The sequence below is a fragment of the Saccoglossus kowalevskii genome, chromosome 17, assembly GCF_978046115.1.
Source record: "Saccoglossus kowalevskii chromosome 17, keSacKowa6.1, whole genome shotgun sequence".
Lineage (NCBI taxonomy): Eukaryota > Metazoa > Hemichordata > Enteropneusta > Harrimaniidae > Saccoglossus > Saccoglossus kowalevskii.
This window is the reverse complement of record NC_140657.1, coordinates 24,531,611-24,553,345: the sequence shown is the minus strand read 5'-3', so window position 1 is coordinate 24,553,345 and position 21,735 is coordinate 24,531,611. Positions and strand designations below refer to the sequence as shown.

General features: G+C 34.1%; 1 protein-coding gene across 1 annotated transcript in view; it reads left to right on the top strand.

Moving 5' to 3' along the window:
- Positions 1 to 12,365, top strand: part of LOC102808797 (guanine nucleotide-binding protein-like 1) — a 44,499-nt gene extending 32,134 nt beyond the window's left edge. Inside the window, exons 6-11 of the mRNA XM_006818353.3 lie at positions 5,572 to 5,661; positions 6,254 to 6,412; positions 6,553 to 6,731; positions 7,389 to 7,560; positions 8,366 to 8,506; positions 10,471 to 12,365. Of these exons, the coding sequence (XP_006818416.1) occupies positions 5,572 to 5,661; positions 6,254 to 6,412; positions 6,553 to 6,731; positions 7,389 to 7,560; positions 8,366 to 8,506; positions 10,471 to 10,706 (977 nt within the window). The 3' untranslated portion in view covers positions 10,707 to 12,365. The remainder of the gene's footprint in view (positions 1 to 5,571; positions 5,662 to 6,253; positions 6,413 to 6,552; positions 6,732 to 7,388; positions 7,561 to 8,365; positions 8,507 to 10,470) is intronic.
- Positions 12,366 to 21,735: the final 9,370 nt, after the last annotated feature.

The following is a 21,735-nucleotide window of genomic DNA, read 5'->3' as shown; positions in this document are numbered from 1 at the left end:
ATGGCTTTCTGCGAAGCATAGTCTCTTGAAATGTTTGATTCATTGTTCCCTTCATATTCTACCGAAAAAAAACTATATTTTGATACTTTCTATAGATTTAGAAGCAAAACACAGTTCTTTAGCCGGCAAGTCTTTCCATAGTGGCATATTGACATTATTATTCGTGAATATCATGCTTAAATTTGAGGTACCTCTGTCAGGGATTACCACTCGGAACACCGGGGATAGAGGGACTGTGGTAGAACGTTGTGAATGCTAAGAAATGTTTGTTTTTTTTCTTGGTTAGTAATCGTGATTACACAAAATTATTGTTGTATTCTAAAATGCTTGTAATACATGCTTTGCAAATAAGCAAGGACTTTGTATTTGCATAGTTTTTCTAGTTTTAACTTTTATCCGTTTTTCAAGCCCCCCCCCCCTAATTTGTTGTCAATTTTTTCCGTTTTTCCGGAGGGGTATATACTCGGACAACTACGGTAAATCATTGTATTTTCTTGGTGTTTTTATGTACATCACATGACCTATGTAGTTTACCAGTAAATTGAGTATAAAGTGATAACCACATAGCTCATATCTTGAATTGTTATCAAGCCTGGCATATTACATTTGGTTTTGTCAAATGTTTGTAGTCATGGTAGTTCGCTATAATAATTATCACAGTAAATCATTTTCAAATATTGTTGTGTAATGATTCAAAAACATGTCATTAACATAAAAAAGGTTGTGTTTTCAAGAAAACATGTGCAAAATAATCAAAAGAGCGGCCATTTTGGAACATTTTGCATAGGAATCCATGTAAACAGGAAATTCCTTGGATAACTTGTAACTAAAATTGGCCAATTTGACAGCCATAATACTACGTATATTTTTTTAGCATAGGTTACCAAACAAACTTTTGAGATATGATGGAATGTTTCTGCCATAGGAACTAATTGTAAAATACTCAAAACCATATATTTTGATTTCAGAATTTTGAATATTATAGTAACCCAACACCTGTTGCTTGATTTCATGGATAGTACTTGACTGTGTTAGCGCCAATGCTCGGTCAAGTGCCCTCCCCCACCTACTTTTGCGCAATTTTTATATTCAGGGTCACATTCGGCAAAGCGTCCACCCTTTAAAAATGACAATAATTTAAAACTTGGTCTTTGTTAATGTATACTGGTAATCGTTTTTACATGATACACTACAATGACCTGTTAAGAAAAGTTAAATGTGGTGAATATTTCATGCCATATTCAGTTTACCTATCAAAAATTGCTAGTTACCAGTTTTTTGAAAAAAAACCATGCCAGAAAGTCTTCGAGAATTTTCGAAGAATTGCCTTGGTACAACACAGCATTCTGATTGGTTAATAACAGACTTGACCCATTTAGTCATTGGACATTGGTGTAGGTCAAATTGTGGTCAAAACATCATAGCAAAAAGTGCTTTCAATCAAGAGTTTGCATACGATTCAACACATTCGTCAGTGGGGTCAATGATGAATATTTTGACTTTGATTGTGTTCCAACAAACTCTAATATTTTTAACCTTATAAATTCCGGTGGTACGTAATTAATATTGTAATAAAATGTGTATATTTTTTGTGACCATTTCTGTTTCTTCATTGTAAAAGTCGATGATGACGCAACTAATTTCATAATTTTATTTTCCCACAAAGACGTAATATCCCCTCAATCTGTCACATAGTGAATTAAAATTCATTTGCAATCTTTTCCGAGGGGAGTGCTCGTGTAAGCGCCCTCCCCTAAAAAGTCATGATTTTCTGAGTTGAGGACCTTGGGCACTAACGTGATTGAGTGCGATAGTAGCGAACTATCTTAATAATGTTTGTCACGATTACAAGATTTCACTAAACATAGAACCAAAGTAACCATAGAATGTTATTCAGCATGTTAAAAAGATCAAAAGGACTTACATGCTCAGATGATAACTAAAGGTCAATTTGAATCTCTCATCCTTACTGTGGCTTATCAGTGATTTGTTGTAAAGCCAAGGAAATTTGTCACCTTAACAAGCTAGGAAGCATCTGGTGAATCATTACAATGGAAGCAGTTATAAATACGTCTGCAATTTTAATTTTTGTTTACTTATTTGTTTGTTGGAATATAACGACTTAATCATGAATAATTAACCACTTTACAGGCTTAGTGACGTCATTTGTGAACCACATGTTTGCTATTACTAGCTTGCCTGTAAATGCTCACCAGACTTCATAGCAGCTGTCTAAAAACTGGTTACTTTGTAAACTTTTGGTGAGCCACGTACCCCACATACCAAACTGTAGTTACAACCACAGTTAGTTGCTGTGAGCTGAGAAGCATAAACCAAAATTGAATTGATCGATCTGAGTTAATGGCAAACTGCATTGAAGTACATGGTTTAAAATTAATAGTAGCCTAAGGCCACGGATTATAAAATCCCACACTCCCATATGTGTGGGTTGATATTTCTCACGCAATTTTGGAAAATGTCATTCCACCATGCCCTTAAGGCTGGAAGATTTTTTTTCTCTCACATCACCACAATATACATGGTACGTCATTAAACGAAAGAAACTTGCTTGAAGTGAAGTATTAGTTGCTATACTGCCCAATTAATAGATGTATTATTCCACAAATTGAAAAACGTAGTAAGGGGTACCTATTATCCGCTAGTATCAAACAGGTAGAAATTAATTATATATACCGGTATTACCAAGATAGTTTTTCTTGGGTTGTGATCAGCAGACACAAGTGATTACTACCAGTTTTATATCATTATTATTATTATACAACTGTCACCATAACGCCACAAGTTACAGCATGCTGTAATTTTACGTGTGTAAGCATCCTCTAATAATAATAAAAAAACCTGGCTGCCCCCAGGGTTTGACCAGATTCCACACAAAGAAGTTCGCTAAATCTGTTCTGAACTTTTTGGATGTCGGCATTCCCATGATGTATCCTTGGGAGGAAAAGGTGTATAATAATAAGGTTATTTCGAGGATACAGCAAAGTATGCACTCAGACAGTACGTCATCGTATCGACCCCAGCTGTGCGTCGTCGATAGTCCCGCTGTACTGTCTTTGTGCAAACTTTTTGGTATCCTCGTAATAACCTCATAGTATATGCTGATGTCAATATAAGAGAAAATATTGTGGGATTATATATCCTATCACATGCATGTTTCTACTGTATGAACAACCCAGCCTACACTGTGTTGCGATTCTGGTAGCCTGACAGTGAGTAGGCCCTCGCCGGCTGAATGGCATCAGTCTTCACTATAACGCCTGACAGAATAGTGTACGTCTCCGAATATCAATACTGCTAATTAGCAAAGTTCACGCCTTCTTCTTCTTCATTTTGGTGGTCATGGTAACACCGTCAATCAAAGCCATGTTTGCATTGCAGGCAAAAATCACAGACTGTTTTCAACAAGATGATAAACATTGGGCGGATATAAACTCTGCCGTGCATGGTTACTCTTTAATGTCACTATCTAATGTTCGTGCAATTTGATTGGTACTGACAAAAAATTGGGGGAAGTGAAAAACTACATCGTTCTGTCAGGCGTGTGTTGGGTTTGGAGCACCACAAAGGGCGAAACTCGTACGACCTCGTCAGGCTACGATTCTGGTTGTTCTTGATATTTAATTGCCAGGCATGTCCATTTGCCTTGCAAATATCACCTGTTTTATGCTTGTTTAGTCTGTCATTGACAATATTCTCGGCAGTGTGGAACATTTCTAAAGCTTCTATTAATGTCACCATAGCAACATTGTCGTCTGTCAACAATGTCAGCTCAATTTGTATTTCTGGCTCATATGTGTCTTTGCGTCTACTAATATTATCAAAGAACATTTACAAAACTGTTAATTGTACATGCATGTATATGCATAGTGTGGGGATGATTTAATCTCACACTGCTAGTCGCAAAAGATTTAAGAATACTTCTTGTCCTAAGGGACGACGTCAAAAGATCGATGTCGGATAAAAAACTTAATTCCTTTAGTTTTTTTCCAAACCCCCCCTACCCCTCACTGAAACTTAATTGATAAATATTGGTCATGGCGTCAGACTACATTCACCATTAAATACAAAATGATAATCGGACAGTAGTATTGCATAGCAGTTGGTTGTCGGGTGGGTGTAAAAAGATTTTACAAATGCACCTCATTTGACGCAGATTTACACTCGAACCAAACCATTTTTCTATTTTTTTCCCTTTTCGGTTATTTCTGTCCATGATTGAATAGAAAAAAAAAAAACTACAAATACTCCAAGATTTTTTTGACTTCATTAAAAAATAAAATCGTTTTTGTAGGATGGAAACTTTTTGAGGTCAAAACCCCCCACTTCCTAACTAAAGGAAATAAGTTTTTTATCCGACATCGATCTTTTGACGTCGTCCCTAAGGCAACTATTTTCTCAATTTAGAATGCAGGTGTCTGGTTCTAGTTGACGTCAGGATAGCACATCCAAGGTATCTTAGCAGTTGTTGCGTCAGACCCAAATCCTATGCCATATAGATAATGTCATGTAGACACAATTACAATTTGTAACAAGGTGCGGGGTTACAGGCAATTTATTTTTAAATAAAAAAACACTTTTTGCAAAGGATGGCATACTTGGATTTCAAACTGTTATTTAGTATGACCTCAATAAACAAGCCTTCAGTTTATTTTTGGAGTTTTAGTAAAAACAACCTGGTTTTAGAAATGGCAGACTGGTTCCTTTAGAGTAAGTAGTCAGCTGAATAGACATCTCTGATATTGTTCATTTACTGGTTTAGTTTAAACGATATGTCTTTTCACTACTTTACTTTTTAATTTTTTAAAAATGCTGGTTACTTGACGCTATCTGTAAAATAGCCCTGCTTTTCATGTTTTTACACTGTCAGCTATGAGGAGTTTAAAAGGGGAATCATCTTGTACCCTCTGCATGTGATATACAGGGATGAGAATTTTCCAGATTTTCTGAAACATCTAAATCCAAGGAGTAAAATTTTAGGGGGGAGGGGTAAGAATACAAATCTTGTTTATTCACCGGAAGTAAACACGCTGTCCGGTCATTGTTGTGGGCTGCAAGAAGTCTGTATCAGTGTATGGTCAAAAGGAGACAACTCACGGTGTCTCCAATGTGGCATATTCGCGACTTTTTAGTGCAATTGTAAAATCCGAATTGGTTTCCAAGTCTTCGAAGTAATATATAATGATTAACATGATTGGCTGGTTTTGCTCTGAGTGAGCTGCCCTGTTGCCCAGCAGAACCATTGGCTTGGACGTAGACTCGGAAGTCGTTAACGATGTCAGCTTGGACGCCGGCTACTTTACTTTCAGCTGAAAATTAAAATTCTCATTCTCATCCCTGGATATAGCAGTGATGTAAAAATCAGCCTAAAGCCAGTCAAGACAATCACTTATTTTAAATAAAATATCAGCAAAATTATTTATACATGCTGAAAAACAGAAATTTTTTGGGGGATCAACTTCATTTCCATTTTTTCTTTTACTTGGAAACAAAAACACATCTTATAGACTTAAATATAGAAATTATATTTACAACTTCTATTTTTTGTTTTAGAATTAAATAAAAAGAGAAGAAGAGGACATTTTACAGCAGTTGGTCCCAAACAGTTGTTTATTGCCTGTGAAAATATTTGTAAAGATAAAGGTGAGTTGCTGCAATGATTTCTTTGCTTATATCATGTTTGGTATTTGACCTGGCCTGGATAACACCATAATAGTGTATCATCTCATTTCCTTATATGTAATATCACACCCTGTCACATCTTCAATTTCTGATGAAGTGCATTTTTATAGATTCGTATTTTTGCTGGTATTTTTGGCTTTTTATGTCTTCCAACTTCAATTTGAAGTGTGACATTACTTTGATGTCTTCTCTATTATGTAATAAATGCAGATAGGGTGACGTATTGATATACTTTTTAAGGAGGCTGTAAGTTCTGAGCTTAGAATCTGTTCTATTAATGTCACTAATCCTTGAATCTGTGTAGTACGTGGTTCTTAGTTTTCTGTAAGAATGACTTTTTTGATATGGTAATGGGATTTATATTGTAAATGTCCCTAATTTTGTGTATGCCTTCAATCCATGAGTCTTTACATGTAATATCTTTTGTATTTGACTTGGCATGGATGACACAACATAATACCATTATTATATACTTTTCCTATCAGTCACACACTTTTACAGACAAAGCATTCAAATTATGATGTTGTATAGTATATTGTATTGTTATTTACAGTTGATTTAAGTAGTTGGAAAAATAAAATAGAAGCAGAAATAGAAGGTGAAGATAGTATCTACGAACACATCGCGTTGAATCATGATGATGCTGTTCCCGATGCATCGTATGAAGAACATGTTCAGTTCAAAGAAGGAATGTTAACAATAGGATGTGTGGGTACGTAATAAAAGTGGTGTTGTTTTGCTCCTTGTCAACATGTTGCTGAAATTCTTTGTCTGCATTTTTAGTCCCCGTCTGGATGCAGTCTGAAAACATATATTTGAATATTAACGGTGAGCATTTACTTCATCATTTAGGTCATCCAAATGTTGGCAAGTCATCACTAATGAATGGTTTAGTAGGAAAAAAAGTAGTGAGTGCCTCGCGGACACCAGGACATACAAAACATTTCCAGACTATCTTTCTAACACACTCTGTTAAACTCTGTGATTCACCAGGACTTATCTTTCCAGCAATAGTAGATAAACAGTTACAGGTTGGTATATGTAATCAGACCTTCACTGGTTAATATAGTTAGTAATTTATTGTCTTGTACTGTTAAACTCAGTGATTCACCAAGACCACTTATCCAGTATAGTCAGTAATTTTAGTTTTGAAGGAATGATTGGTCAAATTGAGTTTGTGAGATATGCCAAAAATGGCTGTCAACTTAATATAAAATTTGTTTATTTATTTTAGCGTTTGAGAAAAGTACACGTATTTTCATAGATATAATTCAAGGCGGAATACAGGAATGTACTGTGAAATACTTTATTTTCGCTTGGAATTAATTTTCGCTATTTTCAGTGGAAATAAAATCCAGCGAATATACTTTTTTTCCTATATTTCACATTCAACTCATCAAAAATCAGTGAAAATAAGTTCCATACAAAACACCCAAAAAACCTTTTCAGCGAAAATTAATTCCAGCTAAAATAAAGTATTTTACAGTAGTCAGTAATTTCAGTTTTGAAGGAATGATTGGTCAAATTGAGTTTGTGAAATATGCCAAAAATGGCTGTCAACTTAATATAAAATTAATTTATTTAAAAAAAAGTAGCGTTACAGAAAAGTACAGGTATTTTCATAGATGTAATCTTGATTGTTATCCCTATACTAATTAAGAATTCTTGCTAATTTATCCTATTTTTAGATTCTATCCGGTATTTATCCAATAGCCCAAGTACAAGAACCATACTCAGCTGTGGGTTATTTAGCACAAAGAATACCTTTATCATGTATATTAAAATTAAAACACCCCAATGAAGATACTACAGAGCGAGGTGCATGTGCGCCACAGTGGTCAGCTTATGATATATGTGATGGTAAGTCACAGTAGCAGAATTTGTAGACTCATTTTTAGTAGAAATGAGTATTAGTATTGCATTCAATGTTATGATTTATCGCAAAAAAAAAAAAAAAAAAAAAATAATTTGTTGGCTGCCAAATACTTATAACATAATTGGTGATTTTCCGTTCAACTGCGAGATCTTGCGAGATGCATGAAAGACGTGCGTCAAACGTCCGCCGCAAAAATCGAACGATTTGATTTTGAACTCAAATTTCTTTTTTTTTGGGGGGTTTTTTTAATTACTAAACTCAAATTTCTTTAGTTTGTAGCGCACATCGACCGGCCGATCTTCGACAGAGGAATATTGCTTTTGAATACCCTCACTTAATCGAAATTGTCTATCATCAAATGAGTACACCACATTATTAAGCATGGAAATGCCACCCAAAATATTTTCGCGTTTGTCGAATCCCACATGATGTTTGACGCCACTACGACGCTATGACCTTTATTTGTCCTGTTTTTACATTTGATTTCACCCATAACGCATGATTCTCGCAGTGAACGGAAAATGGTCTATTGTAGTTGTTTGTACTTATAGGTCAATTTTGAATATGTAAAAAAGATACTTCTGTGTTTGCCACCTAAATAAGTGTGCTTATATTGAGTACAATCTTACTCTAAGGTTTTCAAAAAAATGCAATAATGAAATAAAACTGCATTTCATGGCATACATGCAAGTTTTGTTAGATTGATTTTTATCTGAGAATTATTATTGTAACATTTTCAATTTGTAATAGTTTTGCGAGTTAATCATCACAATATATTCCTTTTTTCAGCATGGGCTGAAAAGCGTGGATTCATAACAGCTAAAGCTGGTAGAAATGATACCTACCGAGCTGCTAATAATATATTAAGACTGGCAGTCGAAGGCAGACTAGTATTATGCATGTCACCCGTTGGATATACCGCTGAGAAAGGTATTGAATTAACATATACACAACAATCACCAACACTTGTTATTGCAACTTATTGACCATTTTAACATATTTTAAAAAAAAACATAATTGAATAAGACTAATAATAATAATATTTATTTGCCATAGATTGTAAGTATTACAGGGAAATAAATAACTAAAGTAAATAAATACAAGCAAATTATTTAAAATATGTAAAATAATAATAATAATAAAATTTTCAATAATCTATGGCAGGGAAACAGAAATTGCACAATATGACTTGTAGCTAATTTGGAGTTATCTTTGTTTGAAATTTTAAAAAATGTGGCAAACTTTGATAATTTCATTTCAAAGACAGACTATTTTTTGAGGGATAACCACTGATTAAAAATATATATGTATATAAATAGAATGGATTGCCTGAGTGCCATCATAAACAAATTTTACGTTTCTTTTTTGTTTCAACGACCAGCAAATTATAAAACACTACGCTACTTTAAATAGTTAAGCTGTCATTTGTTCTGAGCAACTATGAAAGTTAACACGACTGAAACCTACATAAATACAATAAATAGAAAAGATTAATACAATGTCATTGGAGGTATGGAGATCATAATTTCAAGTAGAAACCATGATATCAAAATAGAATAGTTTAGCTACTATGTAAGTACTGAATGTACAAAGTACACAATAAACTGAATCATGCCTCTCAATAGACTCAAGTCGACGCATAGAGACTTCTATTTTTCATGAATATAAATAAATAACATCTAATGCGAGTCACAGAAATAATATTGCACTAGAGTAAAGCGTATATAAACTCACCCCAACCAGTACAATTCAGTGACGCCCTATATAATTACATAGTTTCTTTTTACACGCAAACACACCTACAATAATTTAGAACAAATAAACGAGTCGTGATAACTGCTAAACATGAATCATAACCTTTCGCACATTTAAACAGTGCCACAAACTCGGACCAGTTCTCATTTAGAAAAACTACAATTCCACAAATATATACACAAATATTACATAAATATTACGCAAATACAATAAGAAAAATGAACAATTCATAATAAGTTTATGTATCCCGAATAACTAATTACCACTATGAACAAATGTAATGGGCTTTCAACGTTGTTCTGTACAAACAATGGGTACACGTGGCGTACACGCTCCTACTCATGTTTTACAAGTTAATGAAATATACGATGTTTACACTAAATTTGCTACAAAATACGTTTCAAATATTAGCTGTCATCTTACCGAAAGTGAATTCATAAACGTGGAAAGTAGATGGGAAATACTGCACGGGTTGTCGTCCCTCAGTGGTTTCAAAACGATGCTCATACCGCAAATCTCAGTGACCAACTGACTGGATGTCAAGTTGAGCACCACTGCGCATGCACAAAGTAAATTACAAGGCTAATTAGAATGTTAGTGCATTTGACCTGTCACATTTGTATCATACGATCTGCAATTTCCTTCAGAAGATTGGGACAAAAACAGCTACATTTTTTGAATAAAAACCAAGAATTGACTAAAATTTTGTGTTGGCTCAAAAATTGGAATTCATTCCCAGAAATATTGAAAAATATCAGAAAAATATGCAAAACAAATTTGGTGGTGAAAAAGGTTAATGATCGAAACAACTGCAGTCATGTGACTTTTAACATTTGACGATTTTCACCAGCTCATAAAATTCACAAAAATTTATCTCATGGAAGTAAAATGGTTTACTGATTATTGTTAAATACAATACTCTAAAATACTTTATTTTCGCTTGTAATTAATTTTCGCTGAAGGAATGATTCAGTGAAAATAAAATCCAGCGAATATACCTTTTTTCAACTTGTCAAAAATCAGTGAAAAATAAATTCCATACAAAATACCCAAAATGTCTTTTCAACGAAAATTAATTCAAAATAAAATAAAATATTCTACGGTATTATAGATAAAAGATTTGTCTTATTTGTTCACAGCCAAATGGGAGAGTCATCCTGAGACTAAATATATAGCAGCTTTACAGGAACAACACAGAGAATTACAATTGGAAGACGAACAGCAATCTGATCTATCTCGAGACTTTACGAGTTCAGAGGGCGATAGTGACGCTGATGTGGAGAGTGAAGTAGATAGTGATAGGAAGTCACTAGGGGCGGATAGAGCCAAAAATATTGGTTTCTTTTGTAGTAATCCCTTCTCTGCTCTGTCTTGAAATTGGTGTTAATTTTTATGTTCCAGTAGCCGGGCATCTGACATTTCATTGGGGGGGGGGGTATGATACTGTAAAATACTTTATTTTCACTTGGAATTAATTTTTGCTGAAGGAATTAATGATTCAATAAAAATAACATTCCACTCATCGAAAATCAGTGAAAATAAATTCCATACAAGACATCCAAAAAGTTTTTTCAGCAAAAATTAATTCTCACTTATTAAAATAAAGTATTTTACAGTACTGTAAAATCTGCATTAGGAACAGCTGCTTCTATTAAAATGGTACAATGCAACAGAGGGGATGCGGCTTCTATTAGAGCATCTACACATATTAGAAATGATGAATTTTTGGTTCTCAATTATTCAAATAGGATGGATGCAACTTCTATTAGGGATGCGGCTTCTAATACAGATTTTACGGTAATACTAAAACCTAGAGCAGTGGACGGTTCAGTACTTGACTGATATACCAGTACAATGGACAACTTCAGTCTTGGCTCTAAACCCAGATATCACAAGTCTGTAAATATGTGCAGTAATGAAGTCCAGTGAAAATACTTTGTCTCTTAGATGTAACATTTAATAATCAAAAACAGAAATCCTGAAATTGCAGGTTTCATTAAAAAATAAATTCTGGCTACAATAAAATGATCTTGATTACTCAAAGAGACTGTTGAGTCTCGGCATTCAAGTTTATAATAGTTCTTTCTAATTTCCTTTTCATGAATGAAGGAAAAGTTATATTTATACGACACAAGGTCACTATGCAATTTTTAGAGGATGTACATGTTTATCCGGAAATATAGAATAGAAAATCTGTTGGTTTCAGCTGTGTTCGATTATGTGATGTGCAGACTCAGTCAAAGTTGGTTACAGTGTACCATGCTAGCACTTTACAATGTGTATGGTCACCAGCGGTTAATAAATAATACCTGGTATCAGAGGTACATTACTTGGGGTTTGCAACTCGCATAGTACTGTATGGTGACATCATGTCAAGATCCCATTCAAGTCTCTTCTCGTAGATAGCGAGACTGAGGCTACAACCTTATGACATGACGCATATCAATGTTCAAGGTTTGTAATGAAAAAAATAAACTTTTCTTGTCACCATCATAGTGAAAAATGTAATACATCGAAAATGTGCAGAAAATATAGTTCTCGTAATCCGTCATATCGTGAGCAGCTATTTTGATCCACCTGGACATCCCAGTATCTTAGTTACCTCGGGCATGCGCATTCGCATTTTTTCTGAGTTGGAACGCTTATGCGAGAGCGAGATTGTGACGGGATCTTGGTATCATGTCACCGTAGTTACAAACCCCAAGTAATGTACCTCTGCTGGTATATATAATCTGCATATTAAAAAAAAACTGTTGGTAATAAATAGACATAAAAGATCAAGTTTGTAGTTATTGGAAAACTGAATTGTGAAGTCAATATGTCCAATAATCAAAAGTGGTATGATAAAATATAATTTGAGATTTACATTTTTTTGTTTCTCGTTTTGTATCGCACTCTCCATGGCACGCAACTAACTCCACTGACAATTTAATTGAATTATCTCATGCTCTAGTTGTGTTGATGACAGTTGATTGTATTGTTTTAATTAATTTGTAACTTGATTTGGAAATAAATCATTGCCCGATCCGCTGAATATACTAGTTTCTTGAGCATGTCCTGAAATTTGATATAGTCATGTGACAGATTTTTTTCTCTACTTGACAACTAAATTTGTGACACTTATTGTCCATTAATAAAGTTTCTTATAATTTTTAATGACTGAATTATTGCGATTTTTCATGGCTAGCTGCGAGTCTGTTTAGGTACTACTGATGTGTACTGTAGAATACTTTATTTTTGCTTGAAATTAATTTTCGCTATTTTCGTTGAAGGAATGATTCAGTGAAAAATAAAATCCAGCGAACATACCTTTTTTCCTATATTTTACATTCAACTTGTCATAAATCAGTGAAAATAAATTCCATACAAAACATCCAAAATGTCTTTTCTGTGAAAATTAATTCCAGCTAAAATAAAGTATTTTACAGTACTCATCTTTGTGTTTCACTATTTGGTCGGGTTACTGTAAAACCTAATTTTACTGGCATTTAATTTCACTATTTAGATGTTTTGAGTAATTTCACTGGGTTTTGAGTTTATGAACTTAGCAGCGAAATAATGAGTTCCATTGTTATTTTTCATGCTTATGTGGATTTAATTAAGCGAATTTTACTTATCAGAGAAAACCATTGAATAATTAATGCATTTACAGTACTTGATTAATTAAGGCAACCTTTGACCTCAGATTGTATAAATTGTATCAAGTATTCCATTCTGATTATCGAAAGTGATTTTCCCTAGATGACAATATAAATATTTGGTTTTGTATTATTATTAAATTCAAACATTCAATTATTGTTTGTATCACAGTTACTCCCAAGTAGTCATTCAAATTGAGTCAATAGCAAAAAACTTTTCCGAATGTCACAATAATTTTGATAAAAATTCAAAGCTTGCATTGGCCAAAGCACAGATACCACTGTCATTCATAATATTTGACATTTGCCTAAAAAAATCCAAAACATGATCTGAAAGTAATTTCAAGATTTTAAAAAACCTTTATAATTGATTATTTTTGACAGTGATTAATTAGTAACTAGGAGTATCGTCCCTTCTATGACATTTAGCCGTGTCATAGATGTAAGGAGATTTTAAAATGCCGCAACTAGAAACAGTGATTTTTTACATGTAATTGACACAATCAAATTCATAATTAATAGAAACAGAAAAATTACTTTCTCTAAAAACAGTGTTGGTATCATAAAAGATATCAAAATTGGGAGAGTGAGGCATAAATGTATTGATTTAATTTTACATAAATTGCTACCTGGAGTCCCAAAAAAATGATAACCGGACACACAACAAAAACCAATGCTTGACAGATAAAATGTGGAATCCTTTAAAGTGCGGTGTTCGTCGCGTAGTGTGTATTCGAATTTCATGTAAATAAACAATGTATTTGACATGCGTTATATACGTCGCTATGAGTCCCATATCGAACAGGACGCAGCGCGACGACTGCTGCTCTTTCAATTTTTTTTTCTAACTTGCAAAAGTCACAAACCACTGTAGGTTAGAAGAAACACTGGTAATAGGTTCAATTTAGAACTCTTTTTGTTCTTCTCATGAAGTTCTTCTCTTAAAGTGTTGAATTTATGCAATTTATTTTGGTTGTGAGCAATTCTCTAATTGGTGCAAGCTTGCAATATGATTTCTATTTGTGGGGATGCGGTTTGTGAGAGATTTGTGAAAAACTTATTTTTAACTGCCAGTGGTCATTAATGTAAAAACAACTTGTGTCCAGTGACCCCATTCCAGTTTTTGAACACTCAAAACAAAACACCTTTCCTATACCTCGCACCTTCTCGTGACAAAGCACTTCAATGATGTCAAAATGGTTTGTAACCAGCACTGACTTTCAAATAGTCATGTAGTGGTCATTTTTAGCTCGGCTGTCGACTTTGTCGAGCGGAGCTTATCATATGAGTGATTGTCCGACGTCTGTGTCCGGCGTCCGTGTCAATGTTTTACTTTTTCGACTTCTTCTTGAAAACTACAAGCCTGAATGCTTTGATACTTGGTGAATATGTACCTTGGGTAGACCTCTCTCAGATTTGTTCATTTCATGATCATATCTTCAATTCTCTAATTTTGGTGAATATTTTTGTCATTTTTGGTAAAAAGTGATATTTTCGACTTGTTAAAAACCGCAAGTCCAATTGCTTTGATATTACATATATAGGTACTACATGTGGACCACTCTCAAATTTGTTCATTTTGTAATGATATCTTTAATTCTCTAATTTTGGTAAATATTTTTGTCATTTTTGGTAAAAAGTGATATTTTCTTCTTGTTAAAAACCACAGTCATTTATGGTTAAAAATTATATTTTTGAATTCTTGTTGAAAACAGCAAGTCCCATTGCATTGATACTATGCATATTGTTCATTTTCTAATGATATCTTCTGTTCTTTAATTGAAATGTGCATTGCTAACAGCGGAGCTATCTCAGCCGAGAGGCTGCTTGTTTTTAGATTACCATGGAGCAAAATTTTGATTTTGTGAGGAGCTTCATCACACATATTTATGAACCCCATAATCTCTAATATTTTAGTTACACCCACTGACTTGTACAGTCACCAGTTTATGGCCTTCAGTGTTCAGCCCTCTAACACCATCTTGTTCAAGTCTTCAGTTGCCAATCAGAGCTTTTGTTACAGGCTGCTTAATACAATGTACATGTAGTAGCATTTTAGTAAGCTGAGTTTTAATTGGTTGACAAATCCTGTCAGAGGAAAGCTGTTGAATTTTATTTGCATTGTACACCAGCCGCCATAATATAATCTGGTCATTGCAAACAGAACTTTTACCTACCATACATTTTAATCAGATTGTATACACGCCATTTGTAAATTAAGTGAGTTAGTATACTAGTAGGTAATTCACTGACAGTAGCAATTGTTTAGAACTATACTACTGTGGTATGTGAAGAATACTTTGGGAACATGTTTTAGTGCAATAGGTGTTCAATAAACTAATTTTTAATGATTAAGCTGGATTTGTGTATTTATTATGCAATAGTTCTTGTTTCTACTTTCTCGGGATGGGGGAATGACTCGCACTCGCCCCCTTGATTCCATGTGTGACTGACTAGGGTAGATGACAGTGGGCCAGTGGTCAAATTATCCTCATGCTTGTTTTTCATCTATGCCTGCAGATAATAAAATAAGGTGATAGCTCTTCATATTCAGTAGATTTCTGTAATTTACCCCAAAAAATGAAAGTTGTTTGCAAAAAAAAAAAACCTGAAGAAAATTTAGCATATTTATAAGAGGTAAAGAAACGTTTTATAGCCTCCTTCTACCATAATAATTTACCACTAAAAATGTATGTAAGCCCTTTAAGCCCTTTATAAATTACCAGTACATATAATGAACAAATTAGAATGCTCTGAGACGATGTGCATACCTAGTTCGTTTTGTGTAAACATCCATAGATATTAATTACTGTGGAATACTTTATTTTCGCTGGAATTAATTTTTGCTGAAAAGGCTTTTTGGGTGTTTTGTATGGAATTTATTCTCACTGATTTTTGATGAATTTAATGTGAAATATAGGAAAAAAAGTATATTCGCTGGATTTTATTTTCACGGAATCATCCAATCAGCGAAAATAGCGAAAATAAATTTCAAGCGAAAATAAAGTATTCTACAGTACCTAATTTACTTAATTGAGGCTGATGTCCGGAAGCTGGGCTATACCTGGGGAGAAGTGGAAAAACTGGCACAGGACCGGCCTGGTTGGAGCAATCTTGTTGGTGGTCTATGTCCCAAGAGGGATGATAGGCATAACTTCACATAATTAGTAAATTTTCGGCTTTTCTGCTGATATTTCAAGTACTACTCATTACATTTCAATGTAAATTAGTATAGAGATGCTCTATACACAGAAGTGTTTGGGGGGGGGGTCTGTGCATATTAACTTGAATCACCAAATTTGCCAATTTTCGGCTTTGCCACTAGTCGTCAAATTTCAATAGTAGTATTCAAGCGTAGGTACTTAGCACGGGCTAAGAGGTCAAATACATTAGCCCGTGCTAAGAAAATTATCTTTGTGAAAGCTTAGAAGGGACTAAAAAATGCTAAGTACGGATGAAATCTGGCCTGTTTTCCAGACCCTTAGCACGGGCTAACGAAGTGTGCGTGGACGCTTGATGCGGGCTAAGCGGGGAAAAAGGTATTTTATTTACTATTTACAATGTTTTTTTTGAATTATATTCAAATTACATGTAGTCATTTCGGCATGCCATTTCCGACATGACAATCAACACGAGCACACCTAGGGAAATTGTTCTTGATAAAGAAATAGATGAGTCTAGCTGCCTACCATCTGTTATTCTGCAGTCTGCATTTTCTGAATTTGTTTTGGTATTGTTCCAGAACCGTAGAGTATTCCTAGTTAAAATGACTGAAGATTTGTGTATATTCTTACAAAGTTTGGGCGTTCCTAAGTCCATGCTAACCACCGTTTGCCCCCTATCTGACATGCAAACATACGAGATTAGCTTAAATCATAGCCCGTACTTCGTATAGCACGAACACTGCTATAAAACTATATAGATACTCTAGGACAATGCACAGATCTGCTAATTTGTTGGTTAAAATCTGTTCATATTAATTAGCTAATCTGCCTAATAATTATTAATTTTTAGTTTAGTACTTAAGATCTTATTTCAATGAATCTTGGTGCATAAATAATTTAAGATTTAGTGAGAGAACTATAGATGATGAGTCTGTATATTCTGTAGGAGATAAACAATTTAAGAAGAGTGTGAGAGATACGATGGAGCTGTTAACGGTCACTCTCAGGCTGAACTACCTTTTTGATATACGAATACAACAAAGTGGCGAATCCAGCAAAATGTATGGGGGGGGGGGTCCAAGCTTCGCTTAAGATATACGGAGCGTAAATCGGAGAGAAGCTATGCATAATCCAGATGATATGAATCGTCATGCGTTTGGGAGGGGCCATGGCCCCTGGCCCCCCTCTGGATCCGCTACTGAAACAACAGGTGCGTGGAGGAATGGAATGGAATGGAATGGAATGGAATGGAATGGAATGGAATGGAATGATAGACTAGTTACATGCTGAAAAAAAACCTGCAGAAGATGAGGCTGTTGGCGGGAGAACGTATTTTACACACCGCAGGTTTTACAATCCACAAACAAGAAAGATCAGGGTAGTCTTTGACTGTAGTGATGATTATTGGGGTATCAGTCTAAATAAGCTTTTATTGCAAGGGTCAGAAAGAATCAGCGCCAGGACTACCAAAAATGTTATGTTGTTCAAATAATGATGTTACTTATTTGGTAGTAGAATATGAAAAGAGAATACCGAAAAGTATGCACGAAGACAGTACAGTGGGAGTATGCGCGGGGGTCGATGCGACGGCGTACTGTCTTGCGGCATCCTCGTAATAACTTATTATTATACATCTTTTCCTCCCAATGATACATCATGGGAAGCCAAAATCCAAAAATTTTAAAACACAATCAGCGAACTTCTTTGTGTGGAGTCCGGTCAAACCCTGATGGCAGCCATGTTTTTTTTTTATTGGAGGACGCTCTCACAAAGTGGATGAGTAAAGAAGTTTTAGAAATTATCCCTTAAAAGGAAAAATGTAGTTGAGGTTTTCAGGAAGTAAAATTATAATTGAACATAAAATTAACAATGAACCTATAACACCAAATAATGCCAGTGATATGCTAATATTGTCACTGCTGCTTATGATGAAGGGTTTATAGCTACCGTCGTGTCTTACAAATAAGAATATGTATCCAGTTAACCATTGTAAACAAGTGAAGTTTAGTATTTAGCTTTGCTATTCTGGAAATGCTGACAGGAGAAATATCCATCTTAAATACATAAATGTACTTCAAGTGGTTGATGCCTACACCTAATTTGAAAATTGGCGACGTAGTGATCATCAAGGACTATCACATTTCTAAATTCATTTTTTACATGAGAAAGATAGTCAAGGAGATGCATAAAAGAAACGAGCTAGCGCATAGACAATTATGGGTGAAAACTAGACACAACATGTTTGAACATTCTTATGATAATCTTAGCATATTATTATAGACAGAGTACTGATGGCTGATGTAACAATCACAGTCTATTGTGATGTCCGCTATGTCTGTCATTTATTATCAACCTTTGCTAAACCTTTGGTTAATTCAATCCAAAGTTTCTTAATATCAAGTAAAATAACAAAGTTATCAAACATAAGAAAATCTGCTGTGGTGGATAGTGACAAGATAATTGTTGGTGTTCAAATTTGGCGACTAGGGCTTGGCGATTATTTATCTTAAACTTAATTCCTTCTGATACTAGTAGTTTTTTAGCTATTCCTAGGTCTGTTGTCTACAAATGGTTCAATAAATGGTGACAAATTCTTGAAATTTACAAATTTTGGGAACTAATATTGGCACACTTTTGTCCTTATATGACTTACTGTTGAGTTGTATGTATGTATTATTATCTAGGCCCCAAGCCAATACAATTTACATCCAGCATAAAATATACCACAGTAAGCACGTAACGTATATTATTATTGGTTCAAGGCTTCTTTCTTAAGTTTGAATCATAGAATAAATAAATTATGAGAGTTGTTACTGGGAAAAAGTTGAGTGAGAGATTGCAAGTTATAGTTTAGTGTTGCCCGGAAAGGCAGTAAGGCAGCCTCTTAATGGTTGATACAAATGCCACTAACAATGAAATGATATTATCTGAATGACATTCTTCTCACAATCGCTCTAAATTATGTTTATGATCAACTGCTAGACTTAAACAACGTAGCCGTAACGTTCAATGTTAGGGGATTGCTTCACAGTACAAAACAAATGTAACTACCCATACTGGAGCATTATGTCCGCCATTAACTCATACAATGGAAGGTACTAAGGTAAGTCCGTTAGTACCTTCCATGCTCATACCATGTGTCTTTGGCAGAACACAGAAAGAACATCGCGAACCCCTTGTTTGAGCCAGGCATAACCAAACCAGTATCTATTATGGATATTTCACACTTGTGTTTCCAAATGTGTTTCCCTTACACTCGTCATCCCTGACCAACAAGATATACGTATATACATGTTTTACAATCTTTGTATAATAATTTGACATTGTTTATAATTTCAACCACCATTTAAAAATAAGGGATAAGGGCCTGGTCAAGTTAACCGATAACATTTGGATTGTTATCATTAACATCTAAATGCCATTCACAGTAGCTGTAATGCACATTTGCAATGCAGTCATACGTACACGTCTTATAGCCCCCATAGCTCCGATCTGTAAATTAATATTAGTCGTTCGTACTGTGAGAAAAATATTAACATATAGGTAGCACGAAAGTTCTTTATATGCCTAGTATAACGGTTGATGATAACCATCGCCCTTTTTCTTAATCGGTCAGCTTTGCATTGCTTTGAATCAAAAGTTTCAACTTAATTAAAAAACAATGCCCACGTATTTTTAATAAGTACCAATCTCGATTTTATGACCCTTGTACAGTAATTTCTCTGAACTTCTCAATTTTCCACCATTTTTTAATATATTATTTTTTTGACCTCCACTTGACAGTGACTAAACTAAGAACTATTATCAACCTCTGTCATCCATAAATAGTGTCCGTAAAACGTACGTCATATACATAAAGTGAACGAAATAAGTCAAACAATTGCTGTGTAATTTTTAGTTCCCTAATGAGCATAGCAAAAACAAACTCAATTTGCAGCCCTGACGCACACCCACCAGACAGATAATTGATCGGTGTTGTAGGACGAACTCCCACACCAGATTTAACCATGGCATACATACTTTAATAATTTTATTCCAGACGTAGAATCGACATCGAAAAAAGGTTATGATTCACACGTAGTATCACATTTTTTGGCAAAATCAACTAAATTAAATAAGCAACAAAACTGTATTATTTCTTGCTCACATGTCCTGTATTATTACTTGTAAAGTAAAAATGATATGGTGCTTTGCAACTTTTAAGTTTGTGAATTTAATATCATTACAAATTATTGTCATAATTACCGTTTAAATTTGGCTGAGTGACTAAATTATGCTAAGTAGTAGGATGAAATAGATTTTGAAATATTCAAATCACTGTGATGTCGAAACTGTTATAATCTGAATGCCTTATTATCATAATGTTTTATTATCGCTACCCCGTCAACATTTCATGTTTTAATTCTTCTTAGTACGCACATTTTTGCAAATGTTCTTAAATACATTTTAGCTTTCTCTATAATTAAGTAAATCGGATTATCTATTTAACCGGAATTTGAGAAATTAATTACACTATCAAACCATGGATGATGGGACTTATTTGTACTTGTATTAGATGATTTTATTTTAAACAGATTTACATTTCCGCTAAAATTTCTCAAATAAGTTCAATGCATGATTAATTTCAGATCTATATAGTGCATTTCTTACATTTACCCATCTATCTGTAAATATTATTGTGTTTATAAAAGTCTTCATACTTTTCACTCTCTATTTGAACTTTTTACTTCCTTGGAAACCGTTATTAGAATTAGTCATATTAACAAATTGGCATTCACGACTTAAATGGACATCAGCTACAATAAGTAAATAAACTGAAAAGTCATTATCAACTTTTGATCAGGATTTGCATTTTATGATGTACAATCGATAGAGGGCTTCAAAACACACAATTTGAGTGATAAATAGTTATGATTCTATACAAAGTTATTCCCAATAGCGTTTCTTCAACTACACCTAATATCTGCTTCTAAATTTTCAGGATGAAATGACAGAAAGTTACTCGATATAAAAGGCTATTGTCTCATTCTATCGCCTACACGCATAGAGCTATCAAGGAGCTTTTGTACCGTCTGTGTGTTACCTCAAATTTGCGATCAAAATTGATGTGTGTTTCTTTTGCCTAAATATTTGACGGGCAAAATGATCTGCTTTCACTATTTAGTTGGTGATACACTCCAATATTACATTGCAATTTACCAATGTACTCACCTAATCTTTATACGACTGTGACTTTTGCAAGCAATGTATTTGCGTAAGTTTTGTATGAGTGAACAAGACATTGAAAATGACACAGTCCGAGTTAAGTTAGTATAGTTTTTTTCGTTACACAAAACATAAGAAAGCTTAGAAAGAACCCCCGTGTGCTGAGAGTATTGGAGACACATTAAAAATGAATTCAGAATTACGGTATGATTTGTACTTGAGATATTGATGGAAAAGCTGAGAACTGACTAATTAATATGCAAACATTTGAGTGTAAAACTAATAAGGTCTGGGCAACTTCACATACCATCTATGTACCAAGTTTAATTGAAATGTGTTTAGAACCAAAAAATTATATATTATTATTATTAGGGAATTAATATTAACAGATTTTAAC